General features: G+C 44.9%; 1 protein-coding gene across 2 annotated transcripts in view; it reads right to left on the bottom strand.

Moving 5' to 3' along the window:
• Positions 1-16166, bottom strand: part of PLEKHG7 (pleckstrin homology and RhoGEF domain containing G7) — a 149227-nt gene that overhangs the window by 23528 nt on the left and 109533 nt on the right. For both annotated transcript variants that reach the window (XM_075342440.1, XM_075342439.1), the window contains exons 11-12: positions 11188-11301; positions 8690-8864 (exon numbers count right to left, since the gene is read on the bottom strand). In XM_075342440.1, coding sequence (XP_075198555.1) covers positions 8690-8864; positions 11188-11301 — 289 coding nt within the window. The remainder of the gene's footprint in view (positions 1-8689; positions 8865-11187; positions 11302-16166) is intronic.

Here is a 16166-nt window from a genome sequence, read left to right as displayed (position 1 = left end):
ATTGGAACTTGCCCTCCAGCTGAACCTCCAGATGAGTTAATTGGTTCAGGTGTGACTAAATTGGCATTTAGGATACCACTCATGAAGTAGGTGTATCCTGAAGTTCACAGGTGAATTACACTCTTAGGGGTAACTCTGATGGGGCCTCACAACTCTGGCCTCGCGCCTCAGGGTTCTGGCCTCGTGATGACTCTGGCTCACGCCTCACTGCTCTGGCCTCCTGGCTCCGGCCTCCTGGCTCCAGCCTCGCGCCTCATGACTCCAGGCTCCGGCCTCGCGCCTCCTGGCTCGTACCTCACAACTTGGGGCTCCGGCGTCGCGCCTCACGGCTTTGGCCTCAGCCCACACGCCACACAGCTCTGACCACACGTTGGCTTGGCACCTTGGGTCTGTCAAGGCCTCACTGCTTGACGTCTCTGGTCTTACTGTTTCTCAGCCTTGCCCTTCATGGCTTGGCTTCACTGGCTCTTGGCCTCTGGGCTTGTGCTTGGGCCTCTGGGCCTCCGGGCTTGGGCCTTGTGCCTCTAGGCCTGTGCCTCTGGGCTTGTGGCTTGTGCCTCTGGGCTTGTGCCTCTGGGCTTGTGGCTTGTGCCTCTGGGCTTGTGCCTCTGGGCTTGTGGCTTGTGCCTCTAGGCTTGTGCCTCTGGCCTTGTGGCTTGTGCCTCTAGGCTTGTGCCTCTGGCCTTGTGCCTTGTGCCTCTAGGCTTGTGCTTCTGGGCTTGTGCCTTGTGTCTCTAGGCTTGTGCCTCTGGGCTTGTGCCTTGTGTCTCTAGGCTTGTGCCTCGGGGCTTGTGTCTTGTGTCTCTAGGCTTGTGCCTCTGGGCTTGTGCCTTGTGTCTCTAGGCTTGTGCCTCTGGGCTTGTGCCTTGTGTCTCTAGGCTTGTGCCTCTGGGCTTGTGCCTTGTGTCTCTGGGCTTGTGCCTCTGGGCTTGTGCCTTGTGTCTCTAAGCTTGTGCATCTGGGCTTGTGCCTTGTGCCTCTGGGCTTGTGCCTTGTGCCTCTAGGCTTGTGCCTCTGGGCTTGTGCCTTGTGCCTCTAGGCTTGTGCCTCTGGGCTTGTGCCTTGTGCCTCAAGGCTTGTGCCTCTGGGCTTGTGCCTTGTGCCTCTGGGCTTGTGCCTTGTGCCTCTGGGCTTGTGCCTTGTTCCTCTGGAATTGTGCCTTGTGCCTCCGGGCTTGTGCCTCCGGGCTTGCGCATTACGCTTCATGCTTCTGGCCTTGTGCGTCTGGCATTGCGCCTTGTGCCTCTGGCCTTGCGCCTATGGCATTGCGCCTTGTGCCTCTGGCCTTGCGCCTCTGGCATTGCGCCTTGTGCCTCTGGCCTTGCGCCTCTGGCATTGCGCCTTGTGCCTCTGGCCTTGCGCCTCTGGCATTGCGCCTTGTGCCTCTGGCCTTGTGCCTCTGGCATTGCGCCTCTGGCCTTGTGCCTCTGGCATTGCGCCTCTGGCCTTGCGCCTCTGGCATTGCACCACTGGCCTTGCGCCTCTGGCATTGCGCCTTGCGCCTCTGGCATTGTGCCTTGCGCCTCTGGCATTGTGCCTTGCGCCTTTGGCATTGTGCCTTGTGCCTCTGGCATTGTGCCTTGCGCCTCGAGGCTTGCGCCTTGCGCTTCATGTTCCGGCCTTGCGTGTCTGGCATTGCGCCTTGTGCCTCTGGCATTATGCCTTGTTCCTCTGACATTGCGCCTCTGGCATTGTGCCTTGCGCCTCTGGCCTTGCGCCTCTGGCCTCTGGCCTTGCGCCTCTGGCCTTGTGCCTTGCGCCTCTGGCCTTGCGCTTCCGGACTTGCGCCTTGCGCTTCATGTTCTGGCCTTGCGCGTCTGGCATTGGGCCTTGCGCCTCTGCGCCTTGCGCTTCTGTGCCTCTGCGCCTTGGGCCTTGCGCCTCTGCGCCTTGGGCCTTGCGCTTCTGCGCCTTGGGCCTTATGCCTCTGCGCCTTTGGCCTTGCGCCTCTGCGCCTTTGGCCTTGCAGTGGCCTCGTCCCTTGCGCCTCGGGCTGCATACTTCGCATCTTGGGTCTCTAGCATCGGCTTTGGTTAGAGGGGCCTCACGCTTCTGGAACTGCACTTGGCTTAGCCATGATAGGCAGCCATGTTTGAGTTGGCCTAGTATTTCTCCTTATTATGGCTCAGAACTGGAATCTGAGTTCAGCTACGGTCCTTCCTTTCTAATCAGTACTATTCAGCGGTGCTTAGTTGCTTAGCTCTGGTCTCTCATTTATAACTTATGACTAATGAGAAATGTTTATCGAGTTCATCCTATGGTGGAAAGAACTGAATGTAGCCGATCATGGTAATAGCCCCGTTTTACTGTGACGGGTCCTTTGATGGCAATTGGACTGGTTTTCTGGACCATTGTTCAACATCCAGAATCTCGTAAATAACCTGTGAGGTTTTCCAGCCTCTTGTGGCAGGGAGCTCCATAGTCTCCCTCATAGGCTCACTGCTCTCACGAGATAAAATCCAGGGTCTCACCACTGTCAAATGAACTATCACTCTGTGATTATTAGAGGCCCTCACTCCTCTGGAAGATGTTCCCTGGTCACTATGGAAGACTGTGTGGTATGTTTACGCTAGTGTCCGATATAGTGGTAATTACATGCTAATGGAGTATAGTGCATTTCTGCTTGGGTAGTCTGCCCAGGTGGTAGTGGTTTCTTTACACCAGCTCCGGGCAACACTAGTCTCCTGTATTTGCAGCCACGGATATGGCAAACCACTTCTTTAAATTCCAATATATATACTGTATACAGTGTATCTATGAGGTTGGCCACCTACATTTTCTGGGACGCTTTCCTCACATCCAGATTCCATACCCCGCTGTCCTTGGCATCTGCATCTTGGGAACAATGCTTCCTTCAAGTGGTCGGATGATGTACTTGGCTTGCTAATATCGGAAGTCGTGCCTTCCGGACTCCAACTCTTCATGTCTTTAGTTTTCATGATGGTCCTTCTCATTACTCGAGGTCCAGTAGTTTATGCATTGACATCTTGGGCTTCTGGAGCCAGAATGTGAACTCTGGCGGTACGGTGGGCTGGTCTGTGACCAGGGGTAGTCGTTTGAACCTAGGAGAGCTGATGACAGTACTGACCTGGTTTATTAAGCTCGGACAAGTTTATTCTTGATCTAGCCGGTGGTCATTCTATCGGGCTGTGGTTTATTCATTCCTTGATAGGCTGTTAAGGACTTTAACTTCTATTCTATAGTTGCGGTGTTAAGAAGGTTCATTTAACCCATTTTCGGGTATATCTCACTATATCTGGTCTCTGTAGTATAAGCTGTCTACCTCATTTATTCTCATTCCCAACATGAAGAGCTCCTTCACTCTTTGGACGTCAGACGAGCAGTTCTGGCATATTTGGAGGCTACCCGGGCTGGCGCGTAGATTCTGCCCTCTTGGTGCAATTTGCGGGAAAGAACCGAGGGAAGACGGTGTCTAAGACAACTCTGTCTCGGTGGGTTAGGTCCACTATTTCAGCTACTTACCAGTCCGCGGGTTCGGGACCTCCCAACTCGCATTAGGGCCCACTCCGCCAGGGCTCTGTCCACTTCTTGGGCGGAGAGGGCGGGGGTTTCCTTGGAACTGATTTGTCGTGCGGCAACGTGGTCGGGTCCCCACGCGTTTTGTAAGCATTATAAACTGGGCCTTCTCAACGATCAGCATATGTTGTTCAGTAGAAGGGCTTTGCAGGCTGTGGTCCCCCCCTCATAGGGATTACTTTGGCATTCTCCTACCGTGCTGTCATGTGGCGTCCTGGAAAATAGGAATTACTACTTACCGGTAATGATGTTTCCAGGAGCCATCATGACAGCACTATTGTTTCCCTCCCTTCTTGTTCTATTGTGTGTCTATTGTAAGATTATGCATTAATAAAATGGTGTTATCTCCCATCCTGGTGTGGTACTTGAAAAATCACTGAGGAGAGGGGGATGGGGAGGGGCTTTTAACCTCTTGCGTTTCCTGTCCCTGTAAAGGTCAAAGGAGCAACTCCTACCGTGCTGACATGATGGCTCCTGGAAACATCATTACCGGTAAGTAGTAATTCCTATTATTTGTAGTAGTCACAACCCTAGTAGCAGGTCATGTGTTGCATTAATTTATAAGGGCAGCTTGTGCATCGTGTGCGACCCTATAGGTTAAGGACCCTGAAAGGGAAGGGGTCATCAGAAAATGATCAATTAAAGGGAATCTGTAACCAGGATTTTGCATGGTAAGGCTGCTTTCACACTACGTTTTTTTTAACATGCGTCATGAACATTTTTTTGCTGCAAAAGCGGATCTTGCTTTTACAGCAAAAAAACGCATGCAAACGCATGTGTTATTTTGCAGGATCCTGTCACTTTAAGTTTATGGGCGGGCATTAGAGTCATGTGATCGGGAATGAGGAGAACTGAACGTGATAGACTGGGAGCCGACATCTGACAGCTGTGGAGGATCGTAACCAAGGTAAACATCGGGTAACTTGCTTGGATACCCGATATTTACATTGGTTACAAGCGTCTGCAGCTGCTAGGAGCAGGGCTGCCTGCTCCCTGCACACGTAACCAAGATAAACATCGGGTAACTAAGACCGCGGTTACCCGATGTTTACCTTGGTTACAAGCGTCCTCCGCTCTCAGGCGAGGGAGAGAGAGGGAGGTGGAGAGAGGGAGGGGGAAAGAGAGGGAGGGGGAGAGAGGGACTGATCACCCGAGGCTGGTTTCCGTGCATGCTCAGTAGAGCAAGCAGGATCCTGTCTATCAGCATGCCAGCGTTCACATGCGTTTGCATGCTGTTTAGTCAGGATCCAGCGATTTGCAGTATTTGGACGCAGCTCAAAAACGCTACAAGTAGCGTTTTTGAAAAAAGTTAAAAGTCGCTGGATCCTTACTATAACGCACGCAAACGCAGGTGAACGCATGTTGACGCGAGTCTATTGCAAATGCATTGAAATGAAAACGCATTTGCACTGGATCCGTTTTTGCGTTCATGACGGATGTTAAAAAAAACGTAGTGTGAAAGCATCCTAAGCTGAGGACATCATGCTGCTTCTCTTATCTGTGTGCTAGCTATTGTTTACCTAATCTAAAAGGTTTATTACCCTGTGATTAGCATTAGAGGACTTGGAAATCTCCTGCCATGTTGTCTGGCACGCCCCCTGCTGTGATTGACACCTCAATGCACAATCTCTATAGAATGCCTGGTGTGGGTGGGGACAGCTCCCAGCTCTGCTAATCACAATTCTGAGATAAAGTCAGAACAGCTGCACCCAGTAATTTACGTTCAACATGGTTAGTTTCAGAATCTCTTTGCCTACATTGTGCTGCTCTCAGATAAAGTAGCAAAAACCTGCTGACAGATTGTTAAAGCATAGCAGTCACTAATTTTTATTTCATAAATCAATAGTACACATGTAAATAAGCAACTTTGTAATATATCTTATCAGACAAATTGGCTTCTTTCTCTGCCAGAATTGATCAATCATTATCAAAATTCTGAGGTAAAACCTGTTTTCATTGTAGACTTTCCCATTACTGAGATAAGAGATGGCAGCTGTTACTGGTGAGATTCTATGTAGATAGAAGGGGTAGGAAAAGGCGGAGATCCCCTCTAGCTCCTCCCTCTGCCTCTAGGACCACCTTCTGCTTCTAGCTCCTCCTTCCTCTTATCTACATAGACTCTCATCAGTAACAGCTGCCATCTCCTATCTCAGTAATGGGAAAGTCTTCGCTGAATACAGATTTTACCTCAGAATTGAGAATTTTCATAATAACTGATCAATTCTGGCAGAGAAAGAACCAGATTTGTCTGATACGGTAAATTACAAAATTTTATTTTTATGTGTACTATTGATTTATAAAATAATAATTAAAACAACGGTTATGCTTTAAGGGTATGTGCGCACGTTGCTTTTTACCTGCTTTTTACCTGCTTTTTTGCTGCTTTTTCTTCTGCGCTGTTTAATGCCAAAATGGATGTGTTCTTCTATTCAAGCAAAGTCTATGGGAATTTGGGTTTCTTGTTCACACTATGTTGTTCAAAATGCTGCCTTTTTGTGGGAGAACTTTGGTCAAAAACTCAGCTTTGCAGTGCAAAACCCAAATGGCAAAAACAATTGACATGTTGCTTCTTTGAAAAGCTGAGTTTTTGACCAAAGTTCTGCCACAAAAAGGCAGCATTTTGAACAACATAGTGTGAACAAGAAACCCAAATTCCCATAGACTTTGCTTGAATAGAAGAACACATCCATTTTGGCATTAAACAGCGCAGAAGAAAAAGCAGCAAAAAAGCAGGTAAAAAGCAGGTAAAAAGCAACGTGCGCACATACCCTTAACGTATTCTTAAAACATTTCAATAATTGTTATTGCTCTCCATATCACTATCAATATTAAAATAAAATCTTAAAATCCTGCACATTTTTATTTTGGATATTTAAACCTTATATGAGGCTGATACTTCCTGATTTTTTAGAGATCACTTTTCAGTAACCATCTCATTATCATCACAGGCAGTCTAAAGACAAATAACACCGCTATATACACTAGATAACACAAAATCACACTATTCACAATATATGGTGGATGCAGCTCACCTCCTCCCTGTCTCTGTACAGCGACCTCTGCAGAAATCGCAGAGCAAGCTTAGAAAACTCTGCTATATAAGTGAATGCACCAGAGCCTGCTTAGAGCTCTTTATGGTCATTGGGGCGGTTGTAAAGAAGATCTCTATATATTGATAACAGAAGCACAGGTAACATCTAGCTCATCTAAATTGTGCTGTTTCTGTGATAATAAGGTCATGAAATTCTGCAAGCTTCATTCAGATGAATGAAAAAACCTCAATTGTCTGCAACAAATCTGTGATGTGGAAATATACCCCAAGATCCAGATAACAGCTCCATCATGTGCTCTTATTTCCCCTACATGAGAACTACAGTGATGAGCAAAAGGGTAACAATGTTCTGAATTTTTGACTTTCAGGCTCCATATCTCAGCATTCACTACAGCTTTGAACGTGAGACAACTATTATTTTATAGACAATCATCTTGGCTATCTCATACATCACATAACTACTTAGCATATGATTAGTTATACAGATTCTTGCCATGTCACTGCAGTGTTATTGTTTTGCTCCTGGTAGTAGAAAAATCTTTTTATTCCTGTAGGCTACAAATTACAACCTGTTCTCACATTCCCTAATAGCTCAGTGTGTTATTAAGTTGAGTCCCAAGGTAAAGGTCACTGGTTTAAATTTAGCAGCAGCCATAAAGAAAATTGCCCAAGAAAAGAGAAGCCGCACAACAAGCTCATTAATAGCAGTCTCTCAGCCAAGAAAATTGCCAAACCACATCATGTGAGTGACATGACAGTTGGAAGAATACAAAATGAAATCAGTCCATCCATTCAAAAGCCAAGAGATGGACGTCCAGGCAAAATATTGGAGTTAATACGTTCTGGCTCAACAAACACAGCAGTAGAGGTGCCTCGTAATAATGAGATCACAGACATCCGGGCAAGCACACAACTCTGGAATAGTGACCCGAAAAAAGGTGAAGCAGCCTCGATTTCAATATCATCATAAGAAGCATTGGTTTGAGTTTGCAAAGAAGCACGAAAAATGGACATTAGAAAACTGTAAATGTGTGATTTGGAGCAATGAGATTTAAATCAATAGACTAGCCTCTGATGGGTGCAAACGGGTCTGGTAGAAGCAAGGGGAAAAGGGGCTAGCAATTGAGAAATTGAAGGAACTGTCAAGCTCAGTAGAGAAAGCCTGATGGTATGGGATTGTTTCACATCCAAGACGTTTGATACTTGACCAACATTGATGGTGATCTCAATGATGAGTGAATATCCTACAAGATGAGTTACTTAATACACTCGAGTACTATCGGTATGAAAAGGATGATATTGTGTTCCAGCACAACAACCTGAAACATACATGGAGATTGATGAAGAAATGGTTCAATGACGATGAAGTAGAGGTGCTGGATTGGCCCCCACAGTCCTCAGACCTCAAAACAATCGAACAATTGTGGGTAGAGTAGAAGAAAAAGCTTTATAAATATTAAATTGAGTGGATCAGTATGCACCAACATTGGGAATGTGTAAAGAAGATCTGGGATCAGTTTTCAATCGAAACATGCTTGAGCTGATAGAGAGCATGCCCAAAAGGATTCAGGCAGTGTTGAAAGCCAAAGGTGGATTTACAAAAGTCTAACAAAATAATAAAAATTAAAATTTAGATTTTTAGGAGCAAAACAGTACCAATGCAGTGACATGACAAAAATCTGCATAACTAACCATATGCTAAATAGTTCCAAGTCAAATTTATGTATGAGATAGTCAAGTTGACTGTCTATAAAATGATGATAGTCTCATGCTCAAAGCTGTAGTGAATGGTGAACTATGGAGCCTCAATGTCAAAAGTTCAAAACATTGTTACCCTTTTGCTTGTCACTGTATATACTCAGCTTATACATGGAAAGTAGGAACATTTATCAACCATTAAAGTTGTATTGTCATATTGTTTACAAGTAGTACCCCAACAATGTGCAGCATTTAAGGGTCACAGCTTTACATTTTGAGTGACAATGTTAGTTAAAAAAAAAAAAAGGGTATTTGCTATATACATGATACATGCTTTATATCTAATCAATAATACAATTATATAAAAACAAGATATCCGCAAATGAAATATTCTTGACTTACTTATGGAGCTTTCAACTTTCTCCTTCATAGAATAGATGGACACTTTCTCCGCAGCATCATTACTTTTTTTCCATATGTTCTTAAGGAGCAGAGGATATCGGGTCAGTCGATGTAATGGTGCTACCAGCAAATCGGTGAGGTGCAGGCGCCTACACTGTTCCTGTTGTTCACACCACTACGACAACATAAAGGAAAATTGTAAGGAATACAGCAAGAGTAGGTATGACCTGAAATTTGTTGTATGAGGGTACTGGTATGGTACTTAGTAGACTTAGTACTTAGTGAGAGGGCCTATGACTAGTGGCTCGTTCAGGCTAGTGTATTATACAGACGTGTGCTATCTGAATAGACATTGGTCAGTGGACTAATATAATTCCATAACGCTCTACACATGACAGTTCTTTCACAAGGACCAAGTACACGTGTGAATAATTCATGGCATACACTATTCTTTCCATATTTGGAAACTCTATGGGTGTTCCCCAAAAATTAGATCCCATATGGATCATCTGTATTGCATCCATATTTTATGGATGCATTTCCATTATCAACATAGGAAACTGAATTTGTTTATGTACATTCGTCAGGTGCCACACAGATGTCAGTTGGACATAAATAATGGATACACGGAGGGCACATGGATGACAATAAAGATGAAAATTGTCCACGTTCTCCTGATATAAATCAGGCGATTTCATACTCTCGATTGACCCCATCCTCATGGAGAAAATTGTAGTACTTCATGTCTCGTAATTGGGGTTGGCCTAAGTATTATAAAATTGTAAAATATTCCATTATGTGAATCTATGATTAAAAAGAAGTCAAATATTTACTTGTCACCACCATGTAGGCCAAAGTGTACAATTTGTCCATCTGAATGTAGGTGGAACTGCAGAGTCATTGACTATAGAGATAAGCGGGTTCAGCTGGACTTTATATAAAGTTCTGTTTGGGACCCGGACTTGACCTGAACCCCAATGGAAGACATTGATTGGGCAGTTCGGGTCTCTGCCATCATACAGCCAACCATGAATATTGCACTTCTGGGGAAGGGCGGGTTTTATTTATTTTGTTTGTGCACACTACATCCAATAACGCCGATTTTACTCCCAGTGAGAACCGTTCAAACACTGCAAGCGGCTCGCACTGGGCCGAGCACCAAGCATACCAAAGCACAGCGATGCTCGCTCGAGTAGTCATCATACATAAAGCACCCAAACACCGAACTCGAACTCTGATTTTTTTTTAGTAAAGGCCATGTTTAGTATGAACACTGCATTTTACCGTTTGGGTTTGCTCATCTCTAATTGACAGTTTTGCGCTTAAAGGGGTTTTCCCACAAATAAAGTTAATTTTTAAAATGATTTTAATCAATAGATCTTGGAATAATAACTTCTACAATTGGATGTGATTAAAAAAATGTTCCTGTGCGGAGATAATCTTATATATGTGCCCCTGCTGTGCTGTGTAATAGCCGTGTCTGACCGTACAGGGACAAGGTTTGATCATACCATGTCTCCTGGACCGGGGAGGACACAAAAGAGAGTATACAGATAGCATAGCATGGGATTATATCTGATTCTTTTGTGAGGTAAAGCTTTTAGGTTGACTGTTTTTAAAAAAAATGTTTTATCTCAAAGAAAGTATTATTTGTGATGTTTTGCTGTAATATCTGTATACTTTTTTTTTACTTTCTCCCTTGTCCAGGAGATGTGGTATGATCAGATCATGTCCCTGTATTTATTATCTCAACGCGGGAACATTTTTTCTAAACACATCAAATTATGGAACTTAATATTATGTCAAGATCTATTGATTAAAATTAACTTTTGATCGTGGGAAAACCCCTTTAAGGTGAATGCTACTTGTAGCAAGGGGAACAAGTTGCAGCAATTCCTCCTGAGAACAAAGGATCAGGAGGTAAAAGTCAACATGCTCACACCTTGTTTTCCCTGATATCATCTGTTGGGGGTGTGTCGGGACACATTAAATGCTACTCATTAGATGACTGACCAATTATCAGGATACGTGACAGTACATACTGTATTTGGACCTGTATATTGTATAAGTCAAAAGAGCTAGAACGATATTTTATATACTTTACGTATATGATGGAAGTTCCAAACATAGCAGTACAAGATGCCAATAAAGTATAAGATACCATATTCCCTTTGGCATACTTAGACATTCATACTCAGCTCCTGAAAATCCTGGGGCACTGAAAACTAGTAAGGTATTTAGCATCTGATGTCCACTAAAGATCTTTTAATTAGAAACCAAACAACTCCTTTAAACAGGACCTGACAGGTCTTCTGACATGTCTGGTTTTTCTCAGTTGCAGAGTACCAGAGGGAACTTTAAGAAAAAATGTTGTCTGTGCAGAGGATCACTTAGATGATAAGTGCTGACTTCAAGTTTGCCCAAGTTTGCCCATGGCTATGTTATCTTGTATTATCTCTGACACAATGGCAATTTTTGACATTGCAAAAATACATTACTTTTAGATATGTTGCAAAATCGTCTTTTTGCTTTAGTGTCTCCAGGTAGATAATAGCAGAGGTGTAGTTCAGGCAGTAGATTTGATGACTTAAGCAGAGATTATCTTTGAAATACTGCAATACCAAAAAAAAGAGAAACTTTGTTATGTCACTGGCCACAATATTGGTAAATGTTTCAAATCAATGGTATACTGTATTTTTTGTTTTATAAGACGCACTAGATCAAAAGACGCACCCCAAATTTAGAGGTGGAATAGGAGAAAATTATTTTTAATGTTAAAATAAGGGTCAGTCTTATAATCCTAGGGCGTCTTAATCCTAATGCTCACCAGGGGGTAGTGGCAGTGGTGGAGTGGCTGAGGAAGGTCACAGGAGGCAGGGCAATGCTGCAGACTCAGAGGAGGGGGTGTTGCGGGTCAGGAGGGTCGGCAATAAAGCTGGATTAGGGGTGTCGCAGCAGCAGTGGACGCCATTGATCTGCCAGTGGGCTGCGAGGGTGTCGCGACGGTCTGTGCCATTGATCTGCTGGTGGGATTATGGTAATGACACTGCAGTGGAGCAACTCAGGAGGGTCACAGGACGAAGGGTCACAGGATGGGGTGTCTCGGCGGTGAGTGCCATTGATCTGACTGCAGGCTCCGTTGGATCGCTCGCACTTGAAGAGATGTACTTCAGCTACTCACAAAGATGGCCACACGCTGGACCTCATCTTCACTCGCCTCTGTTCCCTATCTAACCTCTCTAACTCACCTCTCCCCCTGTCTGACCACAACCTACTCACATTCTCTTCCCTCTCTTCTCCAACTACGCAACCCCCCCTCCACAAACTTTCACACCCTCACAGAAATATCAAACACATTGATTTACACGCCCTTTCTCAGTCCCTTCTTCCTCTCACAGACATTGCATTTCTACACGATGCAGATGCTGCTGCAACTTTATACAACACTACAATCTCTGCAGCTCTCGAATCAGCCGCCCCCCTCACACACACCAAAACCCGCACAATCAACAGGCAACCCTGGCACACCAGTCAGACTAAAGAACTGAGACGGGCTTCCAGAATTGCTGAGCGCAGATGGAAGAGGTCTCATTCCACTGAGCACTTCATTGCATATAAAGAGTCCCTCACCACTTTCAAGTCCACACTCACTGCTGCAAAACAAACCTACTTCTCATCCCTCATATCCTCTCTCTCTCACAACCCTAAACAGCTATTCAACACTTTTAATTCTCTCCTCCGTCCTCCAGCACCACCTCCCTCTCCTCTCCTCTCAGCTGAAGACTTTGCCTCTTTCTTCAAGCAGAAGGTTGACAACATCAGAGAAAGCTTTGGCCCACAATCACCACAGCCCCTCATCATAGCTACTCAGCCTTCTTCCTCCAAATCCACCTTCTCCACCATGACAGAAAACAATCTTTCCACTCTACTCTCAAGATCACATCTAACAACCTGTGCACTGGACCCACTCCCATCACACCTCATCCCCAACATCACCGCAGTCCTCATCCCAGCCCTAACCCATCTCTTCAACCTATCACTAACAACTGGTGTATTCCCTTCATGCTTTAAACATGCCTCAATCACACCCATCCTCAAAAAGCCCTCCCTTGACCCATCCTCTGTGTCAAACTATCGCCCCATATCCCTTCTCCCCTATGCCTCAAAACTACTAGAACAGCATGTTCATCTTGAACTGTCCTCATACCTCTCCTGCTGCTCTCTCTTTGACCAGCTACAATCTGGCTTCCGACCGCATCATTCCACTGAAACTGCCCTAACTAAAGTCACTAACGACCTACTAACCGCCAAAGCCAAGCGACACTACTCTATCCTCCTCCTCCTGGACCTGTCCTCTGCCTTCGACACAGTAGACCATTCCCTCCTACTACAGATTCTCTCATCTCTGGGCATCACAGACTTGGCCCTATCTTGGATATCCTCATACCTAACCGACTGAACTTTCAGCATCTCCCATTCTCACACCACTTCCTCATCTCGCCCCCTATCTGTCGGTGTCCCCCAAGGCTCAGTTCTTGGACCCCTGCTGTTCTCCATCTACACCTTCGGCCTGGGACAGCTCATAGAGTCCTACGGCTTACAGTATCATCTCTATGCCGATGACACACAGATCTACCTCTCTGGACCTGACATTACCTCTCTACTAACCAGAATCCCACAATGTCTGTCTGCTATTTCATCCTTCTTCTCTGCGCGATTCCTAAAACTTAACATGGACAAAACAGAATTCATTGTCTTTCCTCCTCCTCACTCATCTCCTCCAACAAGCCTTTCCATCAAACTCGATGGTTGCTTACTCTCCCCAGTCTCACAAGCTCGTTGCCTTGGAGTGACCCTCGACTCTGCTCTATCCTTCAAGCCACACATCCAAGCCCTCTTCACCTCATGCCGATTACAACTCAAAAACATCTCCCGGATCCGTGCTTTCCTTAACCAAGAATCAGCAAAAACATTAGTGCATGCCCTCATCATCTCCCGCCTCGACTACTGCAACCTCCTGCTCTCTGGCCTCCCTTCCAACACTCTTGCACCCCTCCAATCTATCCTAAACTCTGCGGCCCGCTTAATCCACCTCTCCCCTCGCTACTCCCCAGCCTTGCCACTCTGCCAATCCCTTCACTGGCTTCCCATCACCCAACGACTCCAGTTCAAAACACTAACCATGACATACAAAGCCATGCACAACCTGTCTCCTCCCTACATCTGTGACCTAGTCTCCCGGTACCTACCTGCACGCAACCTCAGATCCTCACAAGATCTCCTTCTCTGCTCCTCCCTTATCTCCTCTTCCCACAATCGCGTACAAGATTTCTCCCGTGCATCCCCCATACTCTGGAATGCTCTACCTCAGCACATCAGACTCTCCCCTACCGTGGAAAGCTTCAAGAGGAACCTCAAGACCCACCTCTTCCAACAAGCCTACAACCTACAATAGCCCTCAGTCCAGTAGACCACTGCGCAACCAGCTCTGTCCTCACCTATCGTACCATCACCCGTTCCCTGTAGACTGTGAGCCCTCGCGGGCAGGGTCCTCTCTCCTCCTATACCAGTCTGTTATGTACTGTTAATGATTGTTGTACATATACCCTTTCACTTGTAAAGTGCCATGGAATAAATGGCGCTATAATAATAAATAATAATAATAATAATAATAATAATAATAATTATGTACTTTAAGAAAATGGCCATGGAGGCGGTCAATGTGCAGATAGGACTCTGTGGCCATTTTCTTGATGTCCATCTCTTCAATATGCGCACGCGCTGAGCCCGCAGTCAGCTCAATTCACCCGTAGTCGCTCCACTGCAGTAACACCCCCACAGCCTGCTGGCAGGTCAATGGAGACCACCGCTGCCGTGACACCCCTGCATCCCACCTGAAAATCAATAGCGCCCGCCACAACACCCCCGAGCCTGTCCTGTGACCCTGCCTCTTATGACCCCGCTCCACCACCGCCACCCCAGTAAGCCATATCTGCATTGTAAGACGCACCCCCATTTTACCTCCAGTTTTCGGGGGGGAAAAAAGTCCATCTTACAATCCGGAAAATACAGTATTTCACAAATGCTTTATTACTATTTAGTGGTGGTCAGACATACAAATAAGTGCCACATCCAAAGGATGTTAAAGGGGTTGTCTGGGGCTTTAACATTAATGGCCTGTGCTCAGGATAGGTCATCAATGTCTGGTCGGTGTGGGTGCAACACCCAGCATCCTTGTCAATTAGCTGTTCTCATCAACAGAATAATGGGCACAGTTGGGTACTATTTTTATCCAACTAATATATTACAGTCATCATATTATACAGCACTGTGTACTATTTTGTCTTTCTACCCATTTAATTCTTCTGGTTTACAGTAGATCTTTGACTTCACGTCATTAAAAACAGACTAGCTGAATCATTCTAAGCTCTATGTAAAAACAGGAAACAGTAAGTCTCTTGTCCCTGCTTGAAACATTTTCTTCTTCAGCTCCTGACCCAGCTGCTCCCTCCTGCCCCTGTCAGAGACTTTTGCAGTGACCCATGTAGGTAAAAGAGACTTCCTGTTTTCTATATAGAACTTAGAATGATTCAGCTAGTATTCTTTTAATCATCTGATGTCATAGACCTAATGAAAAAGAGAAGAATTAACTGAATAGAAAAAGCAAAATAAGCAATTGTTAGTGCACAGTGCTATATAATTGGGTGATTGCAATATATTAAGACTATACAAAATTTGATGTCAGTGCTTCTTTAAGCCTTTGCACATCAATGGAACGTGAACATTTTTTAAAAAAATGTTCTAAAAAAAAATGTTAATTAAAGGGTTAGCTTTATAAATGTGTCTTGCCAGACAGAACTTCTAAATACAAGCCATTAGCAATTTACTGTTTCTTTTAATTTTCATTATTTCTTGAGATATTACATTTTTTTTATTTTGTTTGCCTTTTGTTGGCTTCTAGACAGACCACCACAGCAAGACAGCAAAACATGTGCAGTGTTTACAAGCCCTTTTCTACTGAAATTGTAAGCACTGTTTTGAAGCTAGCCAGGATTGCTGGAGTTCGCTGTTATCTTACAAGCTAGATTGCAGCAGTGGTTGGTCTCCTAGACAATGAGCTGTACACAAAAAAAGTGTTAATATCTCAAGAACGCCTTCAAGTTTTCATACACAGTACATTGCAAAAGTGCTTGTTTTTGTATTTTTTATTTTTAATAGGAACAATATCCAATAGGATAAGTAATCTATAGGATAAGTACTCAAGATGAGATAGTGGGAGTCCAGCACCCGACACCCTCGATCCATTGTAAGGCTGTGCTACAGTGCCAATCAATGGGGTGTGCAGTGTTGGAATCCACCAAGCTTATATTAAGGATCTATCAATCTTTTCTGTCTGGACAAGCCCTTCAAGTACCAATGTTATTAAAAGCATTGTCCATGCCGTTACCTTCCCATTGTACAGAACACCGCTGTTTAA

The sequence above is a fragment of the Anomaloglossus baeobatrachus genome, chromosome 4 (assembly GCF_048569485.1).
Source record: "Anomaloglossus baeobatrachus isolate aAnoBae1 chromosome 4, aAnoBae1.hap1, whole genome shotgun sequence".
Taxonomy (NCBI): domain Eukaryota; kingdom Metazoa; phylum Chordata; class Amphibia; order Anura; family Aromobatidae; genus Anomaloglossus; species Anomaloglossus baeobatrachus.
Note: the sequence above shows the minus strand (reverse complement) of the source record. Positions and strands in the feature narration are given on the sequence as shown.